Source organism: Phyllostomus discolor, chromosome 6 (genome assembly GCF_004126475.2).
Source record: "Phyllostomus discolor isolate MPI-MPIP mPhyDis1 chromosome 6, mPhyDis1.pri.v3, whole genome shotgun sequence".
NCBI lineage: Eukaryota > Metazoa > Chordata > Mammalia > Chiroptera > Phyllostomidae > Phyllostomus > Phyllostomus discolor.
The window spans coordinates 56,920,224-56,947,218 of record NC_040908.2 but is presented as its reverse complement, the minus strand read 5'-3'; the positions used below and the strand labels follow the sequence as shown (position 1 = coordinate 56,947,218).

At 43.6% G+C, this 26,995-nt stretch overlaps 2 protein-coding genes across 6 annotated transcripts in view; one reads left to right on the top strand and one right to left on the bottom strand.

Moving 5' to 3' along the window:
• The window catches only part of CTNNA2 (catenin alpha 2), a 1,115,426-nt gene that overhangs the window by 376,265 nt on the left and 712,166 nt on the right, over nt 1-26,995 (bottom strand). The window lies entirely within an intron of this gene.
• On the top strand, nt 1,538-6,418 carry LRRTM1 (leucine rich repeat transmembrane neuronal 1). Of its 3 annotated transcripts, none has more exons than XM_036028219.1 (2): nt 1,538-2,270; nt 2,540-6,418. In XM_036028219.1, exon 2 carries the CDS (start codon nt 2,599-2,601, stop codon nt 4,162-4,164), a length of 1,566 nt encoding a protein of 521 aa, XP_035884112.1. In that variant the 5' UTR covers nt 1,538-2,270; nt 2,540-2,598; the 3' UTR covers nt 4,165-6,418. The 3 variants fall into 3 exon arrangements, with proteins under 3 accessions (XP_035884112.1, XP_028371079.1, XP_035884113.1); XM_028515278.2 differs by having other exon boundaries at nt 1,720-2,266; XM_036028220.1 differs by lacking the exon at nt 1,538-2,270 and adding an exon at nt 2,277-2,422.

Below are 26,995 nucleotides of genomic sequence, written 5' to 3'. Positions count from 1 at the left end.
GGCAAAGAAAGAAGTCCACTTTGGTGTGGGACTGCCAAAAACCCATCTGTACTAGTAACAAGCTGTGAGACCTTGGGTAATCATCTGATGTCTCTGTGCCTCAAGTTCATCATATGTAAAATAAAATTAAGGGTTTGATTTTCTAATGTGTTTTCTAGCCCTTAAGTCAGTATGTGACTTCTAGGACATTTCAGGTTTGTTTTCCTTCCAATGAAATGATGCATCTCAGGGATGAATGATCAGGGCAGAGCTCTAAATACAGAATGGAGTGATTCATGCCCCTGTTCACAGGATTTTCCTGAAAAGTACCACCAGTCTTTGGTGACCATGATTCCACTGGTCAGTATCTTCCGTTTGGATGCTAATGAGCAACCCAGTTACTTGCCCAAAATTGATGCAACCTAGAAGCTTCGGTAATCCAGATCATTCTTATTAAAGTGAGCACTGCTACATAAAATGCCCACTCATTTTCTGTTCCTGAGAGACATGTGATGAGGATTCAAAGAGAGGAGCTGCAGATTCACATTTGAGTCTCTCTGCCACCTCCTTAGGCATCAGTGTCCAGAAGGTAGGTTTGCCCACACTCAGTTCCAGCAGTTTCCCAGCCATCTTCTAAAGATTAAAAAGAAATAATAACACAACAACAACAACAAAAACATGGCCAACAGGTCCTTCAAAATAGCAATGCAAACCCTAGAGAGAGAGAGTTAATTATCACAACCCCATCTATTAATGACTATAAATGAAAATAATCCAGCAAGTACTTCTCTTCATACTTAGGAGACAATTTAGTAACAGTCTCAAAGTTTAATTAGGGATGTATGTATGGAGGATGGTAGGCAGTGTTGTGGTTTAAACTACCACTTCTCGGCTTGTTCTCTAGCACGTTCCCCTGGAATGGGGTGTACTGCAGGGCGCTGTAATCACCGTGAGCAGCCTGCCAGGCACAGCCCTTCCAGTGCGGTGCCATACAGACAGCAGAACCCTTTCTACTCCACCACAGACCCCACAGATATGTATGGAGACTGTGGAAGCCCCAGCGGGATCTCATGCAGAACTCCCGGTAAACAGACCTACGTTTCTGCCAATCTGGGCCACGTAGCACCAGGACCTGAATGGCTTTGCCAAACCCATGGAAAGCAGTCCGCTGTTCACCACCTAAAAAGGCTGACGGACTGCGGAACTCCAGAGCCTAAGGGGGGGAAAATCTTAGCCAAATCTTCCCCGCCCCCCACCCCGCGCCCCCAAGCCCGCAATCGTTGCGCTCCTCTACCTTCTCTCAAGTTGCTGTTCTAAAGCAAAGAACCAAATGTTGATTTCTCTACATATCCTTGCGTATCCCTTACACGCAGACAGCTTTAAAGTGGGAGGGAGACTATCCCAAAAAGGGAAGGGGGAAGAGAACAGAATAGTTCAATTTCCCACTAGGAAATATCTTGCTGTTGAAGATGCTGCCCCATACCTTCATCCCACCCACACTCACCCCGCCCCTTTTGGTTTTTCTTTGAAATATAGGCAAAAGGCTGAAAGTGTTTTCCATTCCATCAAAGAACATATACTACTTTAATGGTTCGGTAAAATGTTGGTTTTATGCCACCCCTTTTCAATCTGCCCACGTCTGAGGTGCTCCGGGAAGACGCACAATCGTGAGCAGCTTACGACACTCAGTGAGCAGTAGGTGCCGGTGCAGGCTCGCGCCGCACACCGCCTGGCGGAGGGAAGGAGCCTGGGCGCCGCCCCGCGCCCCGCGCCCCGCGCCGCCGCCCGCGCCGCCTCCGCCCGCGCCTCCCGGCTGCCCTCAGTCCGCAAAGCATGAGCGAACCCGCTCTCCGCAGCCGCCCCGGGCGCGAATGGCAGGCTGTCTCCGAGGACTAAAAGGTAGCGCCGGTCAGTGGTCTTTTCCAATGACGGACATTAACGAGACTGTCAAATCCTGGGGAGTCGCAAGCCCCGACTTTGGAGTTTTTTGCCCCCAGCACGTCACAGTTCGAACTGCAGAGGGAAAGGACAGCGGCAGGAAGGCGAAGACCGGGCTCCGGCACGTAGTTGGGAAACTTGCGGGTCCTAGAAGTCGCCTCCCCGCCTCGCCAGCCGCCCTTGCAGCCCCGAGCCGAGCAGCAAAGTGAGACATTGTGCGCCTGCCAGATCCGCTGGCCGCGGACCGGGGCTGCCTCGGAAACACAGAGGGGTCTTCTCTCGCCCTGCATATAATTAGCCTGCACACAAAGGGAGCAGCTGAATGGAGGTTGTCACTCTCTGGAAAAGGGTGGGTAAGACACTTTTTAATTAAATTCTTTCCCGAAGATTTTTTTTTCCCTCCCTTTTCTTTGCTGCAGCATCTAACATGGACCAAATCACCATCTCTTTGATCTTTCCGTGGCTGTGAACTTTCTATGCTGCCCAGCTTTCTGCATGCTTAGAGGTGAACGTGTGGCTTTGGGGCGGGGGGGATCCTTCTTTATTTTAATGTATTTATTTGATTTTTGCCCTTTTCTCCCCCTCCCCCGCTTCCTCTCCCTCGGAATAAAATATGATGTAGATTTCTGACCGAGCGCTTCCAATGGACATTCTCCAGCCTCTCTGGAAAGATTCTCGCTAATGGATTTCCTGCTCGGTCTCTGTCTATACTGGATGCTGAGGAGGCCCTCGGGGGTGGTCTTGTGTCTGCTGGGGGCCTGCTTTCAGATGCTGCCCGCCGCCCCCAGCGGGTGCCCGCAGCTGTGCCGGTGCGAGGGGCGGCTGCTGTACTGCGAGGCGCTCAACCTCACCGAGACGCCCCACAACCTGTCTGGCCTGCTGGGCTTGTCCCTGCGCTACAACAGCCTCTCGGAGCTGCGCGCCGGCCAGTTCACGGGGTTAATGCAGCTCACGTGGCTCTATCTGGATCACAATCACATCTGCTCGGTGCAGGGGGACGCCTTTCAGAAACTGCGCCGAGTTAAGGAACTCACACTGAGTTCCAACCAGATTACCCAACTGGCCAACACCACCTTCCGGCCCATGCCCAACCTGCGCAGCGTGGACCTCTCGTACAACAAGCTGCAGGCGCTGGCGCCGGACCTCTTCCACGGGCTGCGGAAGCTCACCACACTGCACATGCGAGCCAACGCCATCCAGTTCGTACCCGTGCGCATCTTCCAGGACTGCCGCAGCCTCAAGTTTCTTGACATCGGATACAATCAGCTCAAGAGTCTGGCGCGCAACTCTTTCGCCGGCTTGTTCAAGCTCACTGAGCTGCACCTGGAGCACAACGACTTGATCAAGGTGAACTTCGCCCACTTCCCGCGCCTCATCTCCCTGAACTCGCTCTGCCTGAGGAGGAATAAAGTGGCCATTGTAGTTAGCTCGCTGGACTGGGTTTGGAACCTGGAGAAAATGGACCTGTCGGGCAACGAGATCGAATACATGGAGCCCCATGTGTTCGAGACCGTGCCGCACCTGCAGTCTCTGCAGCTGGACTCCAACCGCCTCACCTACATCGAGCCCCGGATCCTCAACTCCTGGAAGTCGCTAACTAGCATCACCCTGGCGGGGAACCTATGGGACTGCGGGCGCAACGTGTGCGCCCTGGCCTCATGGCTCAGCAACTTCCAGGGGCGCTACGACGGCAACTTGCAGTGCGCCAGCCCGGAATACGCACAGGGCGAGGATGTCCTGGACGCCGTGTACGCCTTCCACTTGTGCGAGGACGGAGCTGAGCCCACCAGCGACCACCTGCTCTCCGCGGTCACCAACCGCAGTGACCTGGGCCCTCCTGCCAGTCCTGACACCACACTCACTGACGGCAGGGAGGGGCAGCTCGAGGGCACTCCAGAGCCGGCTACTGTGGCACTCCCTGGCGGCGAACACGCCGAGAACGCTGTGCAGATCCACAAGGTAGTCACAGGCACCATGGCCCTCATTTTCTCCTTCCTCATCGTGGTCCTGGTGCTCTATGTCTCCTGGAAGTGTTTCCCTGCTAGCCTCAGGCAGCTCAGACAGTGCTTTGTCACGCAGCGCAGGAAGCAAAAGCAGAAACAGACCATGCATCAGATGGCTGCCATGTCTGCCCAGGAATACTACGTTGATTACAAACCCAACCATATTGAGGGAGCCCTGGTGATCATCAATGAGTATGGCTCGTGTACCTGCCACCAGCAGCCCGCGAGGGAATGCGAGGTGTGACCGTCCCCGTGGCTCTCACCCGTGCGCTACCAAATACGCCTGGGCAGCCGGGGAAGGCCCGGGAGCGCCAGGCTGGGGTCTGCCGTCTTTGCTCTGATAACTCTCCTTGACTGAAACTGTAAGGGGATCGCTCCCAGAGACTTGACATTTTGGCTTTATTGTGTCTTAAAAACAAAAATGAAATAAAACAACAAAAATCCACCCCACAACCTTCAGGACAGTCTATCTTAAATTTCATATGAGAACTCCTTCCTCCCTTTGAAGATCTGTCCATATTCAGGAATCTGAGAGTGTAAAAAGGTACCAATCATTGATTTTTTTTTGTAAACTAAAATGTTTAAAATAAAATAGCATTTACAGTTTTTACAGACTGGAGTAATCTAAATGAGTTGTTACCTGTGTTAAAAGACAAGCAACAGTTAAAAATTCCCTTCCCGCTGAGTGTGTGGGGGGAGTGGGGGTGGAGGGAGGAGGGACAGTGTGGCTAGTAGCCAGAAGAAAGAACCCTAAATTCAGGAGCAAAGTAGTCAGACTTCATCTGAAATATTTAAAAAGACAAACAGAATTATCAGGTTAGTTTTTCTCCACATGACTAAAGACTGAAAAAAAGCCAGACCCTTTATTATTTTTAGGGGGTGCAATGCAATCTAACCACTTTAAAGCAAGTGAAAGGTGGACCAAGCATCCACTCAGCCTTGAAAACAGGGATCATTGCAAATGGCTTTTAAAAGGCAGTGCCAGACAGCTTGTCCTATTAACAAGAAACATTGTTTTGGACTTAATATAGCCATCTTTCAAGCCAATTCAAAATCTCACCCCCAAATGCCAGTGGTTCAAAATTCTCTTATGCCTTTTAGTCACCAGACTTAGTAGCATTTGTACCCTTTTCCCTACTCTTCCCTGAAAGAGCGGCCCTCAGTTCCTGCTCTCTGTGGTCTGATTGAGGGGAATCAGACGGAATTCAAATGTTTGGTGATGAAAGCTGTGCTTTCTGGAGCACATTGCTAAGATTGCAGCAAGCTGAGGTTCTCAGCAGCGATAGCACACTCCTAGTTACTATGGGGAACAGTCAGAAAAATCCTGCCTCATGATCAATGTCACTGGGTAAAGCCTTGTAGCAGGAGACTTTGGGGGCAGATGTGATGCAGAAGTGATATGTGTGGGGTAGGCTGGTGGGGGTGGGGAGATCATCATTTGACCCTGTGTTTGATTGAGTGCCTTAACTGAAGTGGGATCAATTTGTTAATCCAGGACAAAAGCTATCTTCTCAGATTGCCTTTTTGTGTAATGCTTGCTTTTCCTGTGTTGTTTCACTTTTTTTCTGTGTTGGGATCAATGACTTCTCCATCCTACCCGTCATAGGTAGGTTTCCAGGTTCACTGTTGAGATTTAGGTTATTTATTGAAGAGTAGTATCACTTGGTGGGTGCGGAGAAGGGGAAGGGAAGGAAGATGAGGAGGAGGAGGAAAAGGAGGAAGAGGAGGAGGATGAATGTGTGTGTGTGTTGGATGGGAGGGGTCTTTCCCTCACTAACAATGTAAGCAAATGTATGATTGAAATAAACTATCATGGATGGCAAATGGTGAACACGAAACCAATGTTGTCCATGTCCAGAAGTCTTTCTCAAACTCAGGTGGCTCACTCACCCTTCGGAATGATCCTACAGAGTAGCATTTTCTTCTCCTTTTTCGAGAAATCCAAATAGCAGGAAGAGGGCTGGAAAAATCTACACTACCATTTCCCAAATTGCAAATGCCACCAGCCACCCAACTAGAGGATCAGCTGTTTGAAATGCAGAATGGCCTCTCCAGGAGATTTACTTAAACTGAGGTTTGGTAGCAGATTTCTTTTCTACTTAAGGAGAAACCAATATGCCTAACAATACTGCTTCTAACTGCTTCTTTCAAGAGAAATATTTTGCAAATATCTCTAAGATGTTAAGCCTTGAGAGACAGCCACAGGCCCCTCCCAACACACCAGCTTGGGAAACTGCTTCTTGCTTTGTTTCTAATTAAAACATGACATTATGACATATACCATGAACCTAACACCCATTTAGATTGGTAATGTTCTCCAAGAGAGGTGTTTGAGAACTTTGAGGAGGGGGTCCTGGATTTGATCTCAGCACCATCATCGGGGGCTGCTGTTTTGAATAGGATATCACAGGGTTGGCAGGGCTAGCAGGGACAAGGATCTTTTGGTGATGTATCTCACATCTAAAGTTAAAACCCCACTGAAGAGGTCTCTCCAAAAATAACATACCTTTTCAGGAGGAAAAAAAGTCCCCAAATTGTGACAATTGAAAGAAATCTGGGATCCTGTTGATTGAATCTCCTCATAGGAAAGCTACTGGAATCCAGTGCCAAAAGCTGCTCTGACGTGGTGCATTAAGGGCTGAGCTGTGTGTGCTTACAGGGGAAGCTTCTAGAAGTAAAGCCCTCTGGCCAACATCAGAACCACAGGTTCCCCTGCCTGCTAAACATATGGATATTGGAAGCTGCAGAGTTTATTTCCTAACCCGAAGGTTTTCCCCCTTTTCTTTCTTTCATTCTTCTTGTTTCAATGTGGCCACGAGAAACAAGAAAGAAAATAATTGTGCTATGGTTCTCTGTTGCTACCCCCTCCACCATATGACTAGTTTACCACACATGTAGAAGATCTTAAGTCCATGGAAATACAACGAATGACCACTGCAAAGGGGAATTCGCAATCTCAGATCTGGAGAGCAAACAATGGGCACAGAAAGCTGTGTTCTTACTTTGCCTGTATGCCTCTGTATGTCTCTGTGTTGTGTATCTCTGTAGGCAAGCCAGTATGTTTCCTACACTAACAGCGGTGTTTAGCTCACACTATTTCATGCCCCTGTAACTCTTGGTCTAGAGAATGGCAGGGGGAGGGAGAAGGCAAGAATAAGGGGAACTGGTAATTTTAACTAAGGTTTTGTGACACTTGAAATCTTTTCTTTCTCAAATTAATTAATCTTTAAGCTTCAAGAAACTTCTCTGACCCCTCTAAGCAAAGTACTTAGCATTTAAAAGAGAATCTCATTTTTAAAGGTATAAGCACCTCTTTTTTGGTTCTTCCCACAGATGGTGCTAATCTCATATCCTGTGCCATCTGAAGAGAATTTAAGGCCAGGGTTCCTATATCTCCTGGTGATTCAGGATGAATTAACCCTCCATTTGCAGAACCGTCCCAGCTTATTAAAGTTCAGCCATACTATAAAGGATTTCCTTGAATATTTATGTAGAAAAAAAGTCTTTTCAAATGACAATTAATGCTCTCACTCCAGTGTTAGCCCTGGTAGAGATTCAGGTGGTGTCAGAAGGAGCAGGTTAAGTGAAACCCATCCTGTGGCCTTCATTCCCAGAAGAGGTGCCCCGACACTCAGACTTCCGCCACAAGAGTTGACACCAGCAGTTCCACACACGTACTGGGCATCTAGGGCTGAAAAGGTGCTATCACAAAGGAAAGGTTATTCCAGTAATACAAAAATTTTAAAAATCTTTTTTATATTTTCCCTAAGCTCCTCCAAGTATGAATAACTTACCATTTTCCCTGCATGCAGGAGGACAGCCATTTGGTATGATTTGGCATCAACAACACATTTATGCATCTGTATAAGTAATTAGAGGGGCAAACAACACTTGGCATTTCTCTCAAGGTTCCTAAGCAACTGCACACAGATCACTGGAGGGTCTCAGGCCACCTGTGTTTCTGGGTTCTATTAATCAGCTCGTCAGCAAGTTCGGCACCTACTCGATCTGCCACATAGAAGAGGGCTCTGGTGGCTCATGTTTCTTGGTAAAATGAAAGACATCAGACACTCGCCTCACAGAGACCATTATCAAAAGACCAGACTTTTTATCTGTTTTGGACAATGGGTATTATAATGACTCAGGGTTCTCAAAATAAGCACCACTTTTCTCCTCTGGATAGATGGTTATGCTGGTTGATTGGCGTTTGCCATTGATGAAATGTCAAGTAACATGAATATGACTATTAAACAGGCCCCTGACATATTTTGTCAGAGTTTAGGGATACCTCCCCACCCATGTACATACCATAACATAGATATAACCACACACATATACATGTTATATATACTGCTATATCCACATATATATCCACATATATCCACACAAATAAATTAGCTCAGGAAATAACTACCCTCCAGCATTAATTACCCTCCACTTTGCTCCACCATGATCAAACTTTTACTCAGAAAAGGACCTGATAAATTCAGTCACAATTACGATGTAAAGGACTGAGTGGGCTGATGGCTGATGGCATTTTCAGGCATTAGTTAATGAGTTGGTAGGTGCTTTGCAGTCTGGGAGATCTGGGCTCCTCATGCCACAGGAGAGTATACCCCTGCTCCCTGGTGGTAAGAGCCAGCAGATGGCAATGCTTTCTTTTGAGAGCATGTTCCTAGTTAACAAGTTCCACCTCAGGGTTAAGTAACAGTTGTTTTTTTTTGTTGTTTGTTTGTTTGTTTTTTGGGGGGGGTGTTAATAAAATGCTACTCTGATTTTTTTCCCAAGAAATCCAGGAGGCAAAATTCTTACTCCTGACTGGGCACACTGTCTCTTGGCCTTCCTCAATTGGACACCATTTCTGAAGGTCTTTGGTTTCCGCTCAAAGAGAAGGGCCTGGCTATTGCATCCTTAAAGTTTAGTCGGAGATGTAAATGAGATGGAGGAATGAATTTATTGAGTGGCTCCTTGGCGTACAAGCCACGATGTAAGTTTCAATGTGTTGGGGGAGGTACCAGGAACCTTATCTTTACATGAGGCCCTCAGGTTCAGAGAGGTTGAGCACGTGGTGCCAAGTCACCCAGTTGGTAATCGGGAGCCCTGGTATTCAGTTTGGTGCCCTTTTCACTGCACTCTGCTTCTTCTTTCCTTGAACAGTTGCCCTCTTTTCTCCTTCACCAGCAAAGAGCTTCAGACTAGCCAGGCCACAGGAAATGTGCTCACCAGATTTTTGTTGGAGGACCTGGGGGCAATGTTTGGATTCTATAATTCTCATGACTTTTTTTGGCTTCTGGTATTTGGGTAATGTGGCACTCTGGCATGAGAGGAGACCTCTCACAGGCTTCAGAAGCAGACATATCCAGACAATTATCCATCCCAACCTCTAATTGGAGGATTTTTGACTCAGAAAGTGCAAAGTACGAGCAACTGTATATGACTGTTGGAGATTATTCATATCTCTTCCTTGGCCATTAAATGGGCTATGTCTCTATGACAAAGTGGTTGTCACCCAGGGTGAAATTTGCCACCCAACTAACAATTGGTAATATCTGGAAATATTTTTGATTTTCATGCGTGGGGTGGGGTGGATGATGCTACTGGCATTTAGCAGATACAGGTCAGGGATCCCTCTAAACACCCCACAATGCAAAGAAAAGACCCCTGCGACAAATGGAATAATTTGGCCCTAAATGTCGAGAATGCTGAGGTTGAGAACCTCTGCTCCGTGGTCTAAAGTAATGAGGCTGTCTAAACCAACACACTGGGCTCCAGCTTTGCTGGAGGTGGCCTTTCTGGCCAGTTAGGTTTTGGTTCTCTTAGATCAGTTTTCTTTTAATCTTCCTCTCCCTTGCCAGAGAACTGGAAGTCTAAATTAAAAACCCTCAGGTTGGTTGCTAATCCGCAAGAGGACCTGTAGTTAGCACATGCTTCCAAAAGAACATATGGCAAAATTAACTGGGACAAAACTTGTCAGAACCCTCATTTGACCCACTTTTTAATAAAGCACTACCTCATTTAGGTGCAGGAAAAAATCAAGTTAACTATAGATATTTAATTAACAAGAAGAAAAATGAGACACTTGATAATTCTTTTAGGAGGTGTTCTAAAGCCTGAAAAAATTTAGCCAACCTGTCTGTGTTTTCTTCTTCTCCCACCAAGCCTCATCCATCTCTGAGATGGGAATGGGCTTCCATTACAAAAGAAGTCAATGTGGTTAGTGACCCTAACAGGTGTGGCTTAGTTTAGTTGGGCATCATCCTGAAAAAAGAAAGGTCACCGGTTCAATCCCTGCTCAGGGCACATGCCTAGATTGTGGGTTTGCTCCCTGGTCAGGGCCCTTACAAGAGGCAAACAATCAATGTTCCTTTATCACATCAATGCTTCTCTCCCTTTCTTTCTCCCTCTCTTCTCCTCTCTTTAAAAACCAATCAATTAATCAATCAATCAATAAATCAGTGTAGTTAGTCTAATGAGTAGAGTGGGAATACTAATCAGGAAAATAATCTCAGAACTTAGAAACAGGATGGGCTAAGAGCTGCAAGCATTACAAACTGAAATGTATTGGAACACCAAAGAAGCAACATAGATGAGTGAAGTTCATCAGAACTGGAGAGGTCACCTAAATAAACAAAAGGCAATTCTTGTTTGATGGGTCCTGATTAATCACAACACTTCTGCAGGTCAGTTCAAGTGTGTGCTCTGGGAGTTCAAGGTCCAGAACTGAGAAGATGTGGCCTTTAAACCTAGTGTTACTACTCACTTGGCTTGGGTTCATCTGATAAGCATCCTACTGCATGGGTTTTCATCCAGGTATTCCCTAAGAACCCTTCCAATTCTGGCCTTCTGATGTTACCATTTTTCCCCCAACAATACAACATGAGACAAATATGATTTTCAAGCTAGTGCCACTTAACCAGAAAATTACAATTCCCCTGCACTCCCATTCCCCAGAAATTCTGCTTCATCAAGCTTGTCAGCATAGGAATGAGAAAAGGTAGGAAAAAAAAATCACAGAGACAGGGCCTCAGAGAGGAGGTGGGCATGCTGAAAAACATGAGAAAGTACAGGCATGTGTGGGAAGGAAAATAGGGTTTTTTGAATGTGCAGGAAGAGAAGAAGGAAATCCTAGAGAGGATACACTCACTCACACTCACCCACATGTGAGAGCGTGCAGGCACAGGGATGTGCCATGGAGTAGGCCCAGTTAAAAAACAGATGATGAATGCCACTGGGGTAGGGGCGGCGGGCAGAGAAGTGCAGAGAAACATTTGTACCGGGCTCCTAAAATAACTTACTACAGGTGAGCAAGTGGGTACAATTAATATTAGTAGTTCAGAGCCCTTTTGAAAATGAAAGAAGGAGGAGGAAAGTAAAGAGGAAAAGACTGGGGGAAATAAAAGGCAAGGGAGGATGTGAAGAGTAGAGGGAGAGAGGAAAAAAAAAGAGAAAGAAAGAGAGAGTTTTAAGACTTGTGCTTTATACTACTCAAATAATCATTTATGTAACTGTAATACACCAACTCGACCTGTCCACCCTTTTTAGTCATTTCTTTATTCTCATCTACCAGCTTGGCTATTTGCATCTTCTCAATGTAATGTTGGAAAGTCATTTTTCCCCCTGCATTATGAGAAAAAATAATTCATTGTCTAGCGGCATCCTTCTTTCTTTCACTTAGCTACAAAACTGCCTCTCAACCCTGGATGTGCATTGGAACCCTTGGGAACTTAATAAATACTGATGTCTGGGTCCTCCCCAAGAGATTGTGATTTAATTGAGCTGGAGTGTGGCTTTGGTGAGGAGACTTTTAAAGCTTCCCAGGTGATTCTGAAGTTTAGCCAACATTGAGAATCAGTGGGCCACAAGAATCCCAGCGCGTGCAGCACAGTAATCCACAAGAACCACAAGTTGACTGCGGCTTTTGCAAAATACATGGGAGGCTGAGGGTTGGGTTGGACAGGGTGAGTCTTGAATGAGGAAGTCCCCTGCGGATGCCATCGGGGTGGGGCTGATACTGTGAGAAAGATGGGCAACCAGAGCTGTGCCATAATCGTTTCTGAGCACTCCGTTGTTTACAAAGAGCTATTTACAGCTAATTATTTTATTGATTTTAATTCTCCCAGCAGTCTCACAGACGACACAGGACTAGTCCATATTTTTTAAGACAAGAAGTCTCACATCAGAAGAGGTTAAATAGCTTGCCCAAGGTCAATGCCACTGCCATGCCTGGACCCAGAAGTGCCTCTTCTAAATTCTGTGTCCATTCTCCTCCACTTCGTCCCTTTCCTCCTCTGATTGTTGTGTCATTATGAGACAGGGCTAGCCCTGATCAAAACACCGAAGTCATTACATCTTCCAGGAGGCGTCCTGGAGAATATATTGTGCACATGTTCCTGCACCCTCTCCTTCTCCAAATGGACAGCATTTGGCAACCCAGTCACACCACTGCCCCTTTGTATCCCACCCCCCACCCTGTGCCTTACTTTTTTTTTCTTTGCCACAGCAGACCAGGAGGCCTCAGAGACATCCAAAATGATAACAACTCTTCCCAAATACCCTGGCACCAAAATGCTCCCTTTCTGTTCAGCCCCACTTGGACATTATGACTCTCCAGCAACTCTTTCAAGAATGTGAAAACTGAATCCAAGTAGAAAACTGATGGATGGATGGTCTTAAAATTCTATCCTTAGATTTGTGCAGCTCACAAAAGGATCTTTGTGGGAAAATAACCTAAAGAAAGTGTGCCGGTGCTAGATTTCAGGTACGGGGATAGCTGGGTTATGTTGGATTTGGACTGGAGATCCATCCTTTACCTTCAAACGAAGAAAGGATGAGGTAGATTGCCGTTGTGTCATGGTTAAGACCAGATCTTTCAACAGCTCACAGGGCTATATTAAAACATGTCAACAGAAATACAAGAAAAGACTGAATTTTCGAGTATATTTTGTATAATACATAGACTAACAATGTTGCGCTCTTCAAAGTCAATCATGTATTTAGGGGTTCACCATCAGTGGGTGGTTTATCTTAAGACTCTCAGTATTGTAAACTATGTGGGCAGGGGCCTCTACCCCAGAGACACAGAGCACAGCCGTGGCTAAAAGTGAGAAGGTGGCGAGTGAGAGCTGGACTGGTCTGCCATAGAAAGGTCTGGAAAAGCCAAGCTATACACAATTAATATTACAATGCAGCAATCTGTCTTTTGCTGGCCAAGGCAATCCTGTCATTTGTCCTTCAGCTTCAAAACAACTACGCACTCTCTGATTTTGTCTCACTGCCTGTTCCAGAGTGATTGCATTTGTGGTGAAATCTGCATTTCCCTGCAATTGAGTCTGTGTGTGTGTGTATTTTATTTCAAAAATAATGGTCCTTTTTGGAATTCAGCCTCACTCCTTTGCTTACCATCCAGATCATTTTTATCTGAGTTTCTTATATTGATCCTTTTGTGTACACAATTTTAAAAATTATGAAGATTAAATAAAAATAAAACAAACACATACACTGTAGGGAAGCAAAGGAGAAGCCACATTGTAACTGAAATGTTGGTCAACTCATTCAATCAAACTAACACAGCAGTTCTTGTTCAGGGATTAAGTAAATATGCCTTGACTGAAAAATAGAGCAATGGAGCCTGAAGGTGAGGCACCAGCTAAGGTCTGTGCTAAGAGTCTAGGCCCACCAGACTTACCATGGATGTGCACAGAAGAGGCCTCTCCTTCACCCTGATCCATTCAGGAAAGGCTCTCCCTGGCCAGGGGATTGATTACTATAAATTGTACTTAGTAGGGGCCAATGTTCGGGTTCAAATTCTGAGTGAATTTGGCAAGTTATTTAACCTTAACTTAAACTGATCCTTGTTTCTTTGCCTATAAAATGGAGATAGGATTCTTATGAGAAATAAATTATCACCGAAAACTAAATGAGTTACTCTTAGTAATGTGCTTTGAACAGTGCCTGGCATATGTAGGTGTTTGATAAGTGGGTTTTTAAAATTTATTTAATAAAATAAAATAACAAACAGCCCTGGCTGGTATGGGTCAGTTGGTTGGAGCATCATCCCATAACCAGAAGGTTGTGAGTTCAATTTCCAGTCAGGGCACATACCCGGGTTGTGGGTTTGATCCCTGGTCCAGGCACCTATGGGAGGGCACCTAATCAATAAATCTCTCTTGCACCAATGTTTCTCTCTTTCCTTTCCTCTCTATCTAAAAGCAATGAAGAAATGACATCAGGTGAGGTTAAAACATTTTTCTTTAATAACAAACAAAAACAAGGTCACACAGCTAGGGAGGGTCTGAGTTGAACAGGGCTACTGTACTCCAAAGCCATGTTACCTTCTTTTTCTTCTGTGATGAGGTGATAGCCAAAACTCAGGGTCCCTGAAGCGTTGAGTTTAAAACGAGAGGTTAAGGAGGCAGACTGAGGTACCACAGGCACACGTGGCTTCCTTCATAGCTTTGCAACTGCTCAGGCCTTGACCTCTCTACACTCATGTTTGACTTTGCACTGGTTCTTAATTGGTTTGGCTTTACCACTGAGGTGAGGCAGGCCTGGTGAATGTACCCACCACTGGATTACGCGTGTGCCTGGGCACGGGCATTCATGCACCCGTGCAGATTTGGCACCCTCTTCCAGTTTCCACAGGAACCAAAGGCTGCTGGCCAGCTCGGGGACACATTGTTCACACGGGTCTTTGGCGAGATGGCAGAACTCATTTCCACATCTGAGCTATTTGCTATCCATAGTCAATTCCTGAGGGTGGGTGGAAAGCTACTACACAGCTTGAGATTGTTATCCAGCTCCCCAACTCTTATTTAATATCAGCGATATTAAATCATTCTAGCCCCTGGGACACTAAGCATACATCTTCAGCTGTAACAGATTTGCTGGTGTTTATTTAAAGATGGTTTTTCTCTGTGCACTAACAGCTCCAGTTTGGTGCTGCACAAGCATAGGGACAAAAGAACACATCTGAGCTGGACTCTCTCTTTTGGGACAGGGGCCACAGGTATCCAGAGGCAGAACCAAGTTCCAGCCATGCCACTGATTTGCTGCTTGGACTTGGGCAAGTCAAATCCATTAGTCCAGGCCTTTCCTCTCATCTGTAGTTGTGATTTTTGGCTTTCCTTCTCGTTAGTCGGTTCAGTAGGCAGGGTGTGAGTCAAGAAGGGGGAGAAAGTAGGAGTAATTTCCAATACATTCTCTTTTGTGTTACTCATCCACAAGTAAAGTTACAGATTCATCAATCTTCTATCCTCCCTGGAGACCAACCCAGCAGCTACCCTATGTTTGGTCAGAGGAAACACACTAGTTAGTTTAAACCTAGAAAATTAGATATTGAAAGGTGAGTCATTTTCAAGCCACTGTCTCTTCCTTGTGATTCATTCACAGAATAATTAGAGAATGCCCTTGCCTGGCTTTGGGCAGGCATAATGGGTACACTTTGGCCAGAGGGGAACCCCACCACATGAATCACAGTACCAGGGAAAGCTGTAGCTGTTAGGAAATTGAGGACACCCTTCAGTTTAGTGTTTTGTGTTTTGCTGACTTGTCTTACTATTAGTTCACTGTTTTTCTCTCTTCCCTTCTTATCTCCCTTCCTCCATCCCTCCTACTCTGTTTCCTTCCCTCCCTCCTTCACTCCCTCCTTCTCTTTTCTCCTTCTATTCTGCCTCCTCTGCCTTCTTCTTCTAAAAATATTTTTACTGAATTCACAGTTATGAGTTACACTATACATTCTCAATGGCAGCGATAATGAACCAAGAGGGTAAAAATTCATTCTCGAGGGGCAAAAAAAAATCTTACTTCTTGTGTGTCTGTAAATAGACATACAATATAACTGTAATATCAACATTTCAGAGTGAGGGAGCAATTTGGAAACATGTCTAAAAAAACTCTTCAGGGGAGATAACAATGTTTGAGGAATACTGAGTTAGACATGGATTAACATGGGAAGAATCAACAGCAAAAACTTAAAGTAGCACGGCAGGTCACCAGTTCAAGACTTTGAGAAGGTCAAAGTGGTCCAATACTTTAATATTGCAAAACTGAAATTAAGTGATTATTTGAAAACCAAGTTTCAGTTGGGGAACTTAGTCTTATCAGCCTCCTCTTGCACTCAACTCCTCCCAGTGTTGTCTTTGTCTGGAGCCTTCATAATGTATTAGAAAACTCTGTTGGGTGTGGAATTAATAGGCAGAGACCTGGTGCTGCTCTGCCATTTACTTAGATAAAACACTACTTTTCTGGACCTCAATTCCCTTGTCTATTAAATTCAGACATAATCTTTTTTCAGCTTTTTTCACAAGGATCTGGTAAGGATCAAATGAGATAATGTAAGTGACAACTTCCAAAGCCGTGAGGTATGAAAAGATTCAAGCAGTGGATGGAGGAGGATGGTGGCATGTGGGTGCCACCCACACAGTATGAATTCAGAGGGACACATGCTTCAAACTCTCCTCCACAGGAGCTGAAATTCCCGCTGTTAGTCACTGCTCTGAATTAAGTCCCCCATGACTCCTCTGTTAAGAGCACACGTAGCAGGAAGAGAACTAGACTGTTTGCTTTTTGAGAGAGTGCCCCGCCTTTCATTTGACTTCATCCCTCATCATCTAGCACAGAATCAGACCCAAGTGAGTTGGATGGCCTTAAAGCAGGTAATTATTTCAGCTCCGTGAACCTTGGCACCCACATTCTCTAAAATGGACATTTCAGTGGCTGCCTTGCAGGTTCTCAGGAAGATTATCAGAGATCATATTGTTGAGTTGGCCAGAGTGCCAGCTGATGGTAAGTTCTCAAGTAATGCTACTTCCCATCCAGTGTTTATATAAACAGACTAGGAGGAAATTGAAAGGCCTTAAGAATGAATATACTCTACAAATGGATTCTGAGAAGTGTCTATAAGAGGTTAAGGAGAACATTGAATTAATAATAAGAATTTGTCTCCATAGAGGGGAAAGCTGGGGTACAGATTAGTAATTACAGTTAAGTGGGAACAAGGAGACATAGTCCCTTCTCTATTAGTCAAAGTCAGCTAGAATATTTTGTTAAGAAGGAGGTCACAATGATCCCCTCACAGAGGTACCCCAAGAGTTGCCTCAGGGGGTTGCCTTTATTCAGTGTTTTAATATAATGTTTTTTCCCAGTTCCATCAACATATTCGATTCCCAGATTCCAGTCCTCTGTTCTGAGCATGCCTCTTTCTAGAAGCATATGGCTTGGTGGATGACCTGGGAACTTAAACTGATACTTCCATAAGAAGGTATGGGTAGAAGTTGACCTTGGTTCAGTGATAATCCCTTATCACAGCATAAAATGCCATAAAAGTGCACGTGTGCTTTTTCTGGGCCCTCACCAGGAACTGCAGTTGTTCCCTATCTGTCAGCCGATGAGACTCAAGTGTGCTCGGACCCTGTAGCCCAGCAGCCTTGACTGCGCAAAACTAGGAACAGTCTGCAGCCAGCACTGCTGGGCTCCACTGCTCTACCCTGGGCTACCAACCCTTAGAACTAGGATGAAAACAGATGGGGAAGAGGGAAAGGGTCTGCTTGTGTTTTTATTTTTTACCAGGCTCAGCTTTTCGGGAAAAAGAAAAAAAGAATCGTGCTCTGAGCTGGTGCTCTGCCAAGCTTTCCTGCCCTCCCTTGCTAGTCCAAGCACTCCACCGTCTGTGCAGACTGTATAACAGCAATTTTTTCTGGAAACAATCCGAACAGTCTGGACCAGTCCGGAGGCAGCTGATTCCTGGTGTCTGTGTGGTAGGGGTTTAGGGGTTTTATTTCCAACCTTAATTCTTTTAAAGACTGCCAGATCTTTGAAGCACATCTGTTATCAACAGCTTCTGTTGGTAAAATGAGACTGAAAGAATCCTCTCTAGAGAAATCCCTGAATCTTCTCTGTAGTCCAGTGCTTCTACTGGCAGTTTGGTTCATAGAGTAAGGCTGTGGCAAATATTAAAGAATGTTTAATAAAATGAGATAAAATGCAAACAGATCTTTTTTTCCCCTCAAAATTTTGATTTGCTCACTACTAAAGTTTATCTTGACAAAATTTACGTCTCTGATTCACATCATTTCCCAAGCAATTTTCCACAGCAAACATAAATTTGTGGTGATTGCTAAGAGATTTCAATTCATGTGCTAAGGAGGTCATGAGGTTTCAACTGTTCATCTCGTCTTCAGGTAAATACCAATCACTCAGGATGCTATCACTGGGGAATCCTGGGCAGCAACTAAGGGTGAGAGCCTTGAAATGAGCTTTTAGGTTTTCAATGTAAACAGGCTTGGTGAGGGAGATGGTTTGAGCACAAAGTCTGAATCTTCAGATGGTAATGAAGTCATTAAATAAGAAAATAATGCCTAAGCCCACGTGGCCGTGTTCTCTGATGGAAGGAAGCACTAAGTAAACACAATGCCTTTGCATTGCACTGAACTTGGACCTGGTAACACAGATTCCATGTATCCCAGATCAGAGGTATGCATGGAGCACACATCATAAACTGTGTGTTCTTTTTGTTGTGTTTGTTTGTCCTCAGACTTTAGGACTCTAGGAACTGGTATCATTATAGTTGGTATTGATAGGGGGACTAAAGGCTTGGAAAATTTTGGCTTAAAGTAAAAAGTTATAAGTCTAGCAAGTAATATGTATGTTAAAGCTTTTGTTTCAGAAACTACAGATAAGTCCCATCCTGGCTCCTGGGGAAACAGCTACCCTCCTGGGGGCACTGCTAGAGATTACCACCTGGGGACAACTGGAAGCATCCAGGCCTTTGTGTTCCAGGGAGAGACAGATGAACACCCTCCCTTGGGAACAGCTAACTGTACAGGACCAGGAATGTTGCAGCTTCTGAATCTCAAAGCCCTCATGGCACCTTGTTTATTACCCCCATTATAAAAAGTCTGGCCTGGAAAGAGAAGACAAGATGGTCGTAACGCACCTCCATCTTCTCAGATCATCAGCCATCTGAATAAAGCACCATAAAGATTCAATTGCTGTCATTGCTTATTGGATTTGGTAGTGACAGGCAGCCCGAACACTGGTGTCTTTTCTGTTTCAGTATTTTCAGCATCTCCCTCTTCCTCTCCTCCCCTATGATTACTTTTGGTACAAACAGATCTGTTACCACTAAACTGTGTTTTGACTGTGTGCACAGTGAATCAATCTCCTTTGCAATTGAATGGCATTTTCAATAGAGTAGACTTAACTCTATGGACCTAACTAGATGGAATCACATAAAACAATATATGTTACAGTATTTATAATTATAAGGTTTGATAAAATCATTAGGCACTATTAAGGTGTCTTCTTGGTATGTACAAACCAATCCACAGATGCTGAAAGTCATTTCTGTTTTCTTCCATAACCCCATGCCTTCTATGTTCTTTCTTTCCTTTATACTCATTCAAATTTTTATGACAATGCAATATCCAGTTAGATTTCTAAAGACATCTATGAAGCCTTTCCTGATTGCCTTCAGCTCACAGTGGTCCTTCTTATCACAAGCAGGTATTAGAACATTCATTGACCTCAGCATCCATGTTTACCAGTCCGGCCTTCCCTGGAATATCTTTTTTCATTGCCAATACTATTAATTTACTTACATACCAGATATATATGTTTTGTGCCCCACCACATACTTTTGATGGTCAGGGGTCAAGTTGTTTGCATCTGATTCATTCAGTTAGTTTCTAGGCACCATCAATAAAACAAAGGTAGCAAGATAGGGCCCTGCTCTCAGAGGAATTATTAACGAATAGGACAAGTACAGTGTCCACACATATAATGCCACCCAAAGGTGGAAAAGGATGTATACTATAGCACAGGTGTATCAAAATCCTCTGAGGACACAACAAAAGAGAGGGTTTTCCCAGTTCAAGGAATGGGTGGAAGGAAGAAGAAAACTTGATAAAGAAGATGGTCTGTGCACTGGGTGCTGGCTAGGTGGGTGGGATTGACATGCAGAGTGGAAGGAAAGGACCTCTCCAGAGAATAATCTATACATGCAGTATTGTGGAGGCAGGCATGTAAAAGGAAGCATTGGCCAAGTGTACCAGCAAGGTGCTTAACAGCATGCTGTGATTGGTTCATTTTAAGTAGATATTTAATCAGCAAGACATTCGGGAATCTAATTTTTTTTTCATTTCAATAAGAAATACATCCTATTTCCAACAGGATAAGTTAGTGAGAAATCAACTAATCACCCTTATATCCTCCCCCTATACTCATTGTTAGAAGGAGAAGAGAGTCCGGAGAAATGTTTCCCAAGGCCTCCTGAGGGGAGATTTTGTGGAATCATTATTAAATAAGGGAAATGTTTGAAGGAGCCATTGGAACATCTGGAGCAGAGACAAGTTTTGAAAATATCTTCTGAGGTTGGAAGAGTAATATGTTTCAACTAGATGGGATCTGGGGAGATGGGAGGACCTCACAGGGGAATGGGGGCTCTATAAAGGAGGCTGTTTCATGAGTCCTCAGCTAAGACTCCAGTGACCATACATATCATGAAACAGCAGTTTTGGCTGTCTTTAAAAAAACATAGACAATAATCAGGTAAGTGGAGATCACATGGCCTGAAGATCACCATTACTGAGAGTTCTGGACTAATATTTAAAGCCCTGTGGACTGAGAGGGTTAGGTCTGGTATGGGAATCCCTATAGTGATTGAAAAGTTAATTTCCCTAGTAAGAGAAAAAGCTTCAAGTAAAATAGATACAATTTTTTAAGAAATCAAAAACAAGTGAAATATTCACTCTTGTTGGGAAGTAAATTTTATACCCATTACATTGACTTTTATCACACAAGCCAAGCCTGCATAACACCATGCAAACAGAGTAGCTAAAATGTTACCAGTATTTTTTATAAATTCATGTTTGGAGGGTCACCAGTCAGGAGATCATTTAATTCCCCATCAAACTTTGAGTGTGTGATAAACATCCCTGAGAGGACACTGAATTGCATTCTCACTGGGAGTCCTTGCTTGTCTGAGTTTTATCTGTTTGCATGAGAACCCAAGGCCCACTGGGGCAAAATATAGGGACATACTAGGATTGATGACTGGGTCCCCAAAAGGTGCTGTTGTACAAACACCCAAAAAACAAAAGTGACTCTCAGCCTCTCTACAAATGCCCTAGAAGCAAAGACAAATCACTGAGATAAAAGTGTTAAGACACCCAGGCTTGATCTGGAGGCACTGGTTGATGGTCATTGTATGCTTCTGAGTACATGTTCACTGGATGCCCTCCTCCATGTCCCTAGACCCAGTGTGAGAATGAGAATTGTAATAAGGGAGATACCAATGTGGTAGATACTGTTGGCAATCTACCCAACAGCCACTCCTGTCTTCTTTGTTCATGATGCCAGTATCTGTTGCCATGATAAAGGCTAAAAAGGTTATAGGCTGGTTTCACCAGCTTTCTTGAAGCCAGGCCATGGCTGACAAATGTAATAAATGCCTCCTAGGGAACCTCTCAGTATATTTCATTCCTGAAAAAAAAAGGGATGTGTAGGAGGAAATGCCCTTCCCTCCCTTTGGGCCATGTGCAGCCATCCTGAATGAATAAGCACAAGGGTGGGTGAGGTAATGGTGCTGAAAGAAACAGGGGACTGACTCTCAGATGGCACGACTGTGGCCAGTGTCTAGCCTGGGACATCAACCTCTAGACCTACTGCTATGTGAGATAATAAACAACTATTTTTCAAGTCACAGAAGACAAGTGAATCTATTACTTGCAACCATAAGCATCTTACCTGATGCTACAAAAAATTAGATGGAATGGGGTAAACACTGGAGAGTTACAAAGCAAAATCATAAAGCTGAACTATTAAGGAGGCAGAAAAAAAAACACTATCTCTCGGGATACAGGGCAAAATTGTCTTCCTTTATAAGGATTTTGAGGGATTTTTCAGAAAGGATGAGAAAAATGTGGTTGAAGGTCAGAAATGATGGAATAGTGTTGATGGTTTTACAACAGTGAAAAGCCCAAGCAAAATGCACCGAAGAGGAAATGAGCACTTGAGAGGAAATTGAATAGGGCCACTGAATAGCAGAGTGGAGGGACTAAGGGCCACCACTTCTATGCTGCTCAGGCTTAGTCTTGGGAAAGGAGGAGACTGGAGGAAGTACCCTGGATAGGGATCAGAACTGGAAACTTTTGCCAACACCTTTGCAATTGTCAACCTTCTTCCTTGACTGTTCACACTGAGACTGGGTGGCCTGGGGAAGGGGCTACTTGTACCTTTGAAGGAGAGGAAGATCTGGCAGTAGTGTACTATCTAGCATTAGTCCTTCTTAACTCCCCAGTAAGACAGCTTGTTATTTTTATACTCAATTGTTGTTTTCCATTTTCATCTTCTAAAAAGTAGAACTCTTTATTAAGGATTTAAAATCATTCAATAAGAACTTGGATAGTCCTGCTGGATTCACAATGCCCCTTGTTGTAACTGCTATTGAAACATGAAGGCAGAATCCCTTCCACTTGTGTTGCCATGAATAAGATTATTCTACTCACACTCATTGTGCCATAGTGAGGAAAATTGAGACAATGCAAATGCAAATACTGGGCATGAGGCCTAGAAATAATCACTCAATAATTATTAATGGGCAGTCACTTGTTCTTTCCCTCCTCCTCTGCCTCTCTTCCCCTTCTCTTTCTCATTTCTTCCCTTCCTTCCCTTTCCTTTCCTCTACCCTCCTCCATCCTTTCTTCTCACTGAATGTGCAACATATGCAGTGACTGGAGAAATATCCTTCTTCCTGCATAACTGTGCCTCCACCTCTTCCCACACACTTCCCAAACACACACTTCCCAGCTTCCCACAGCTGCTGTTGAGGTCAAGGGTAGGTGGATACAACCTGTTACCATCTGTTGTAACTCATGAAACATCTTCCCACTGAAGTAATGCCATAAATGTGGATACTTCTCTAGCCTATCAAACAATATTCCTTGAAAACTCAATTTAAATATTTGTAAATTTCATCTCTGGCATTGCATTTGTGAGGTTACAGCCTCTGAATGTAGGTCTCATTACTTGCCCATTGATTGTTTATACTCATGACATCAATGTACACTCCTCAGAAATTAACTTCTTAAAAGCATTTAATGACACATTTTAGTGATTAAAGCCCTAGCTCTCATGTTCTACTTAAAGTTGTTGTGTATTTTATATTAAAACCATTTGTAAGACACTCATTCCCATTTCTTTCTTTCTCCTTCTTTCTATCCCCAAAGGCTGATTTGGAAGATCACATAGATTTCCATTGATTCAGAAGCTACCCTATTTCAGCCCCAGTAATTTCACCTCTAGAAGTGTTTCAATTAATAGTCTTGCATCCAACATGCTGGGTGGACTTAGTCTTTGAATTTCCAGTGAGCTCGTAACTCACACCTGGGCCTTGACAATGCACTGTCTTAATTATGCAGACACTGAGAGTACACCCAGGAATGTTTCTGAATATAACTCATGTAAAATTAATCTCTGACCACCCTGAGAATCCCAAATCCCCTTAGATCAGTGGAACCCAGGTGTGTCATTTCAGCTAATAGCCAATAGCACTTTATGACTCTCTTGAAAAGGCAGAAAGAAATGATGGTGCTGTCATGCACATTTCAGAAGGAAACCTCTCAAGGGGGAAAACCCACTCACCAAAGGAAATAAACAACCCTTTGTATTTATCAATGCTTTTCAGACATATCTGAGAGTCCTTTAACAGTGAAATTTCACTCTCTGTTTTAAGAGGTAAAGAAATAACAGAAGGTTATATCAAGATACAACAAGGACCAAGGACTCCACTGGTATGCTAAGTGGCACTGCATTGAAATATTTTATCTAAATGTATGTGTTCTTCCCTATAGGGTTCAAACCTGGTGTAGATGCCTATGTTTTTGTTGCATTACTCACGGCTTCAGACCTTAAGGTAATATGTATAAACCTACTTACGACGAACTGACCTCCCCAAGGTAGTGGATAGATAGTGAGCAGTGGACAAAGCTGTAGACTGGAGACAAAGACCTGAGTGCATCCCCAGTGCTACCTCTAACCCAGCTGGGTATCTCTGAGCAATGATAATCTGGTACTTTCCAGGCATTAGAGCATAAGCCGGTGCCAGCAATCATAATCCATTATTTGTTTTTGTTTTTTTTCAAATGCTTTTTCTTTTTTTTTTTTTAGTGACAATTTTTTATTTATTTATTTATTTTTAGGGAGGGAAGGGAGGGGGGAGAGAGGGAGAGAGGGAGAGGGGGAGAGAGAGAGAGAGAGAGAGAGAGAGAGAGAGAGAGAGAGAGAGAGAGACATCAATGTGCGGTTGCTGGGGGTTATGGCCTGCAACCCAGGAATGAATGTACCCTGGCTGAGAATTGAACCTGGGACACTTTGGTTCCCAGCCCACACTCAATCCACTGAGCTATGCCAGCCAGGGCCCATTATTTGTTTTAAACTTCAGAGTTACAAAGTGCTGCAGCTTGTGCACATGATCCCATTTGATCAGTTCAGCAAGGAGGTGAAGGGAGAATAGGAAAACATATATTACTTGAAGTCCTACAAGGAAACAGACTCTGACCTTGGTATTTACAGAACCATATGCTATTTACTGTTCATAAAAACAATATTTAGGTAAGAGTTGTTGAACTGATGGAAAAACTGAGATTCACAGAGAGAGTACATCAATGCCCAACATCCCCTAGTTAATGTCATTTTTCTTGACCCAAATCTGACAGAAGTCTCTATTATAAAACAGGTGTAAGTAGAAAGATAAACTCAGACCCTACCTTAAGGTAGGCCAACCTCCTCCCACTTTCATCAGGCCAGGAAGTCACAACAGAGAAATCGCAGTGTATTGACCATCATATTTCACTTAAGCAAGAAAAAATGCAAGAACCCCTATGTGATAAAATGTAAGAGTCTATCAGAAGTCACATACTCATAGAAATAGACTCAATTGATTCAGATGTTTTTTTTTGTTTTTTGTTTTTGAGTATTCCATCCCATCATTGGTGGATGACATCGGAGCAACAAGCTGGGGGCTGAAGAGTCAGGAAAAAAGGTATGTAAGTTTTTAAAGGGAAAAATGAAAGAATATAATACGGTAAAATTGTACATATCACCAGTGAAAGATACCTTTAGATTACTAAATCTAATGCCCTCATTAAACAGTTGAGAAAGCTTACACCCATATAAGCAAACTGGTGTGTCTATGATCACTGAAAGAAAAGCAGCAGGATCCACAGTAGAATCTTCTACTAAAAGCAGTAATGCAGAATGGAATGAATAGGTGATATTCAGGGAAAAGGAGTTCTCTGTGACCAGCATATTCAAGGAAAGAAATGTAGTTGCTTCATCAATATCTCAAATTTATTTCTATCTCACATTTACTCATTTTGTTCTCATCAAGAAGGTCCTCTGGCTTCTCTTTTTAGGATCCAATTTCTACATACTCTTCAAGGCCTGGTTGAAGTCCAGCCTTTTATACAAAACCTTCCTTTTCTCTTTCCACCACCACTTGCACCAACAATACCAGTCCCCTTTTCCTCTCGCTATTAACTCAATTCCAATCTACATTATAATGTGGCCTGGAGGGGAAAACATTTGTTTTGGAATTGTACAGGCCTGTGTCAGACTCTAGCCATGTGTTCTTATTTACCTTTCTAGACCACTTTATGAGGCTGTTACCAGGATACAATGAGAACATATATGCAATATGCTTGGGATCATTTTTAGTAGTATGGCATCTCCATATTGATCTGGCCTTCTGAAATAGACCTTCAGGCAGGAAACGTGCCTTCTTACACTCCCTGACCTCACTTCATCACAAGGTTGGTTATAAACACAAAAGGGATACCTAGAAAATATCATTTGAACTAACTGAATAACCACTAAAAAAGCCAAACCTAAGATGTTTTTATGAAATAAATCTGTGGTCTAATTAAACAAGAAAAACAATAACAACAATAAAATCATATCTAGTCTTTGTCCCTGGTTCCAGGCAAAAAGCTTTCAAAATCCTTGGAATTTCCTGAGTGACAGGAGTGTCTTTGTTATGTTAATTAGACAGCTCTAGATGGGGCTCCTAGATGGCTCAGGATGGAGGCTGGCAATCAGAAAGAACAATTGCATGATCAGAGGGTTGAAACTTTAGGGCAGGTTGATCCCTGGGGAGAATCAATTGTGCTTATGTAATGAAATTCCAATAAATACTTGGGACTAAAAGCTTACCAGTCTGAGAAGACATCACATGCCGGGAGAGTAACTCCCAGGTTCCAAAAAAGGAGAGCATGGAAGCTCCACATCCCTGCCCCTCCCAGACCTTGTCCGATGCGACTCCTCCACCTGGTTGTTCCTATGGTGTATCCTTTATAATAAAAGTGAATTCTCTGAGTTGTTCTTCAGTGAATTCTCTGAGTTGTTCTAGCAAATTGGTGAACTGACGGGGTTGTGGGTTAGCCAGTTGGGTCAGAAGTGCAGGTGGCTCCTAAGCTTATGGCTGGTGTCTCAAGAGCAGGAGGTCTTGCTCAGATCTTTGCCCTAAACTTGTGGGGTTTGCACTGTCTAGGTATATCAGAACTGAATTGAATTGCAGAATACTCAATTTTGGAGAACTGGTGCCAGAACCTAAAGCCAAATAACTAAAATCACTTGGTTATTACACTATCTCTTACTGGATCAGGAAAAAACGTCTGATAGGTTGTATTAAAAAGGTTCACACTTAAAATACTTTTGTTCATAAAAGAATCCTGACATTAATTGCTTATTTTCCCCCTCTATTAGCTAGTTAATATTTAGCATCTAAAGGATGTCACTGATGAGAATGGAAAAACCTCCTGAAATTTACAATGAAGAAAATATTATGACATCGACTTAGAGTATCAATTCTTAATTTTTAAAAAAGGGAAATACATGATATTAAATAAATTATGATACTTCTACAACATGTTGTAACATAGATCATGCATTTTCTTTAACCAATTAGTTTTGTTTGAGTACTAACAAAACTGCAAATGAGAATTTTCACTTTGAAAGCTAACGTAACTTGATTTGTTCATTCACTCTTGCTCTCATCTCTCGTTCTCTCAAGAAAATATTTT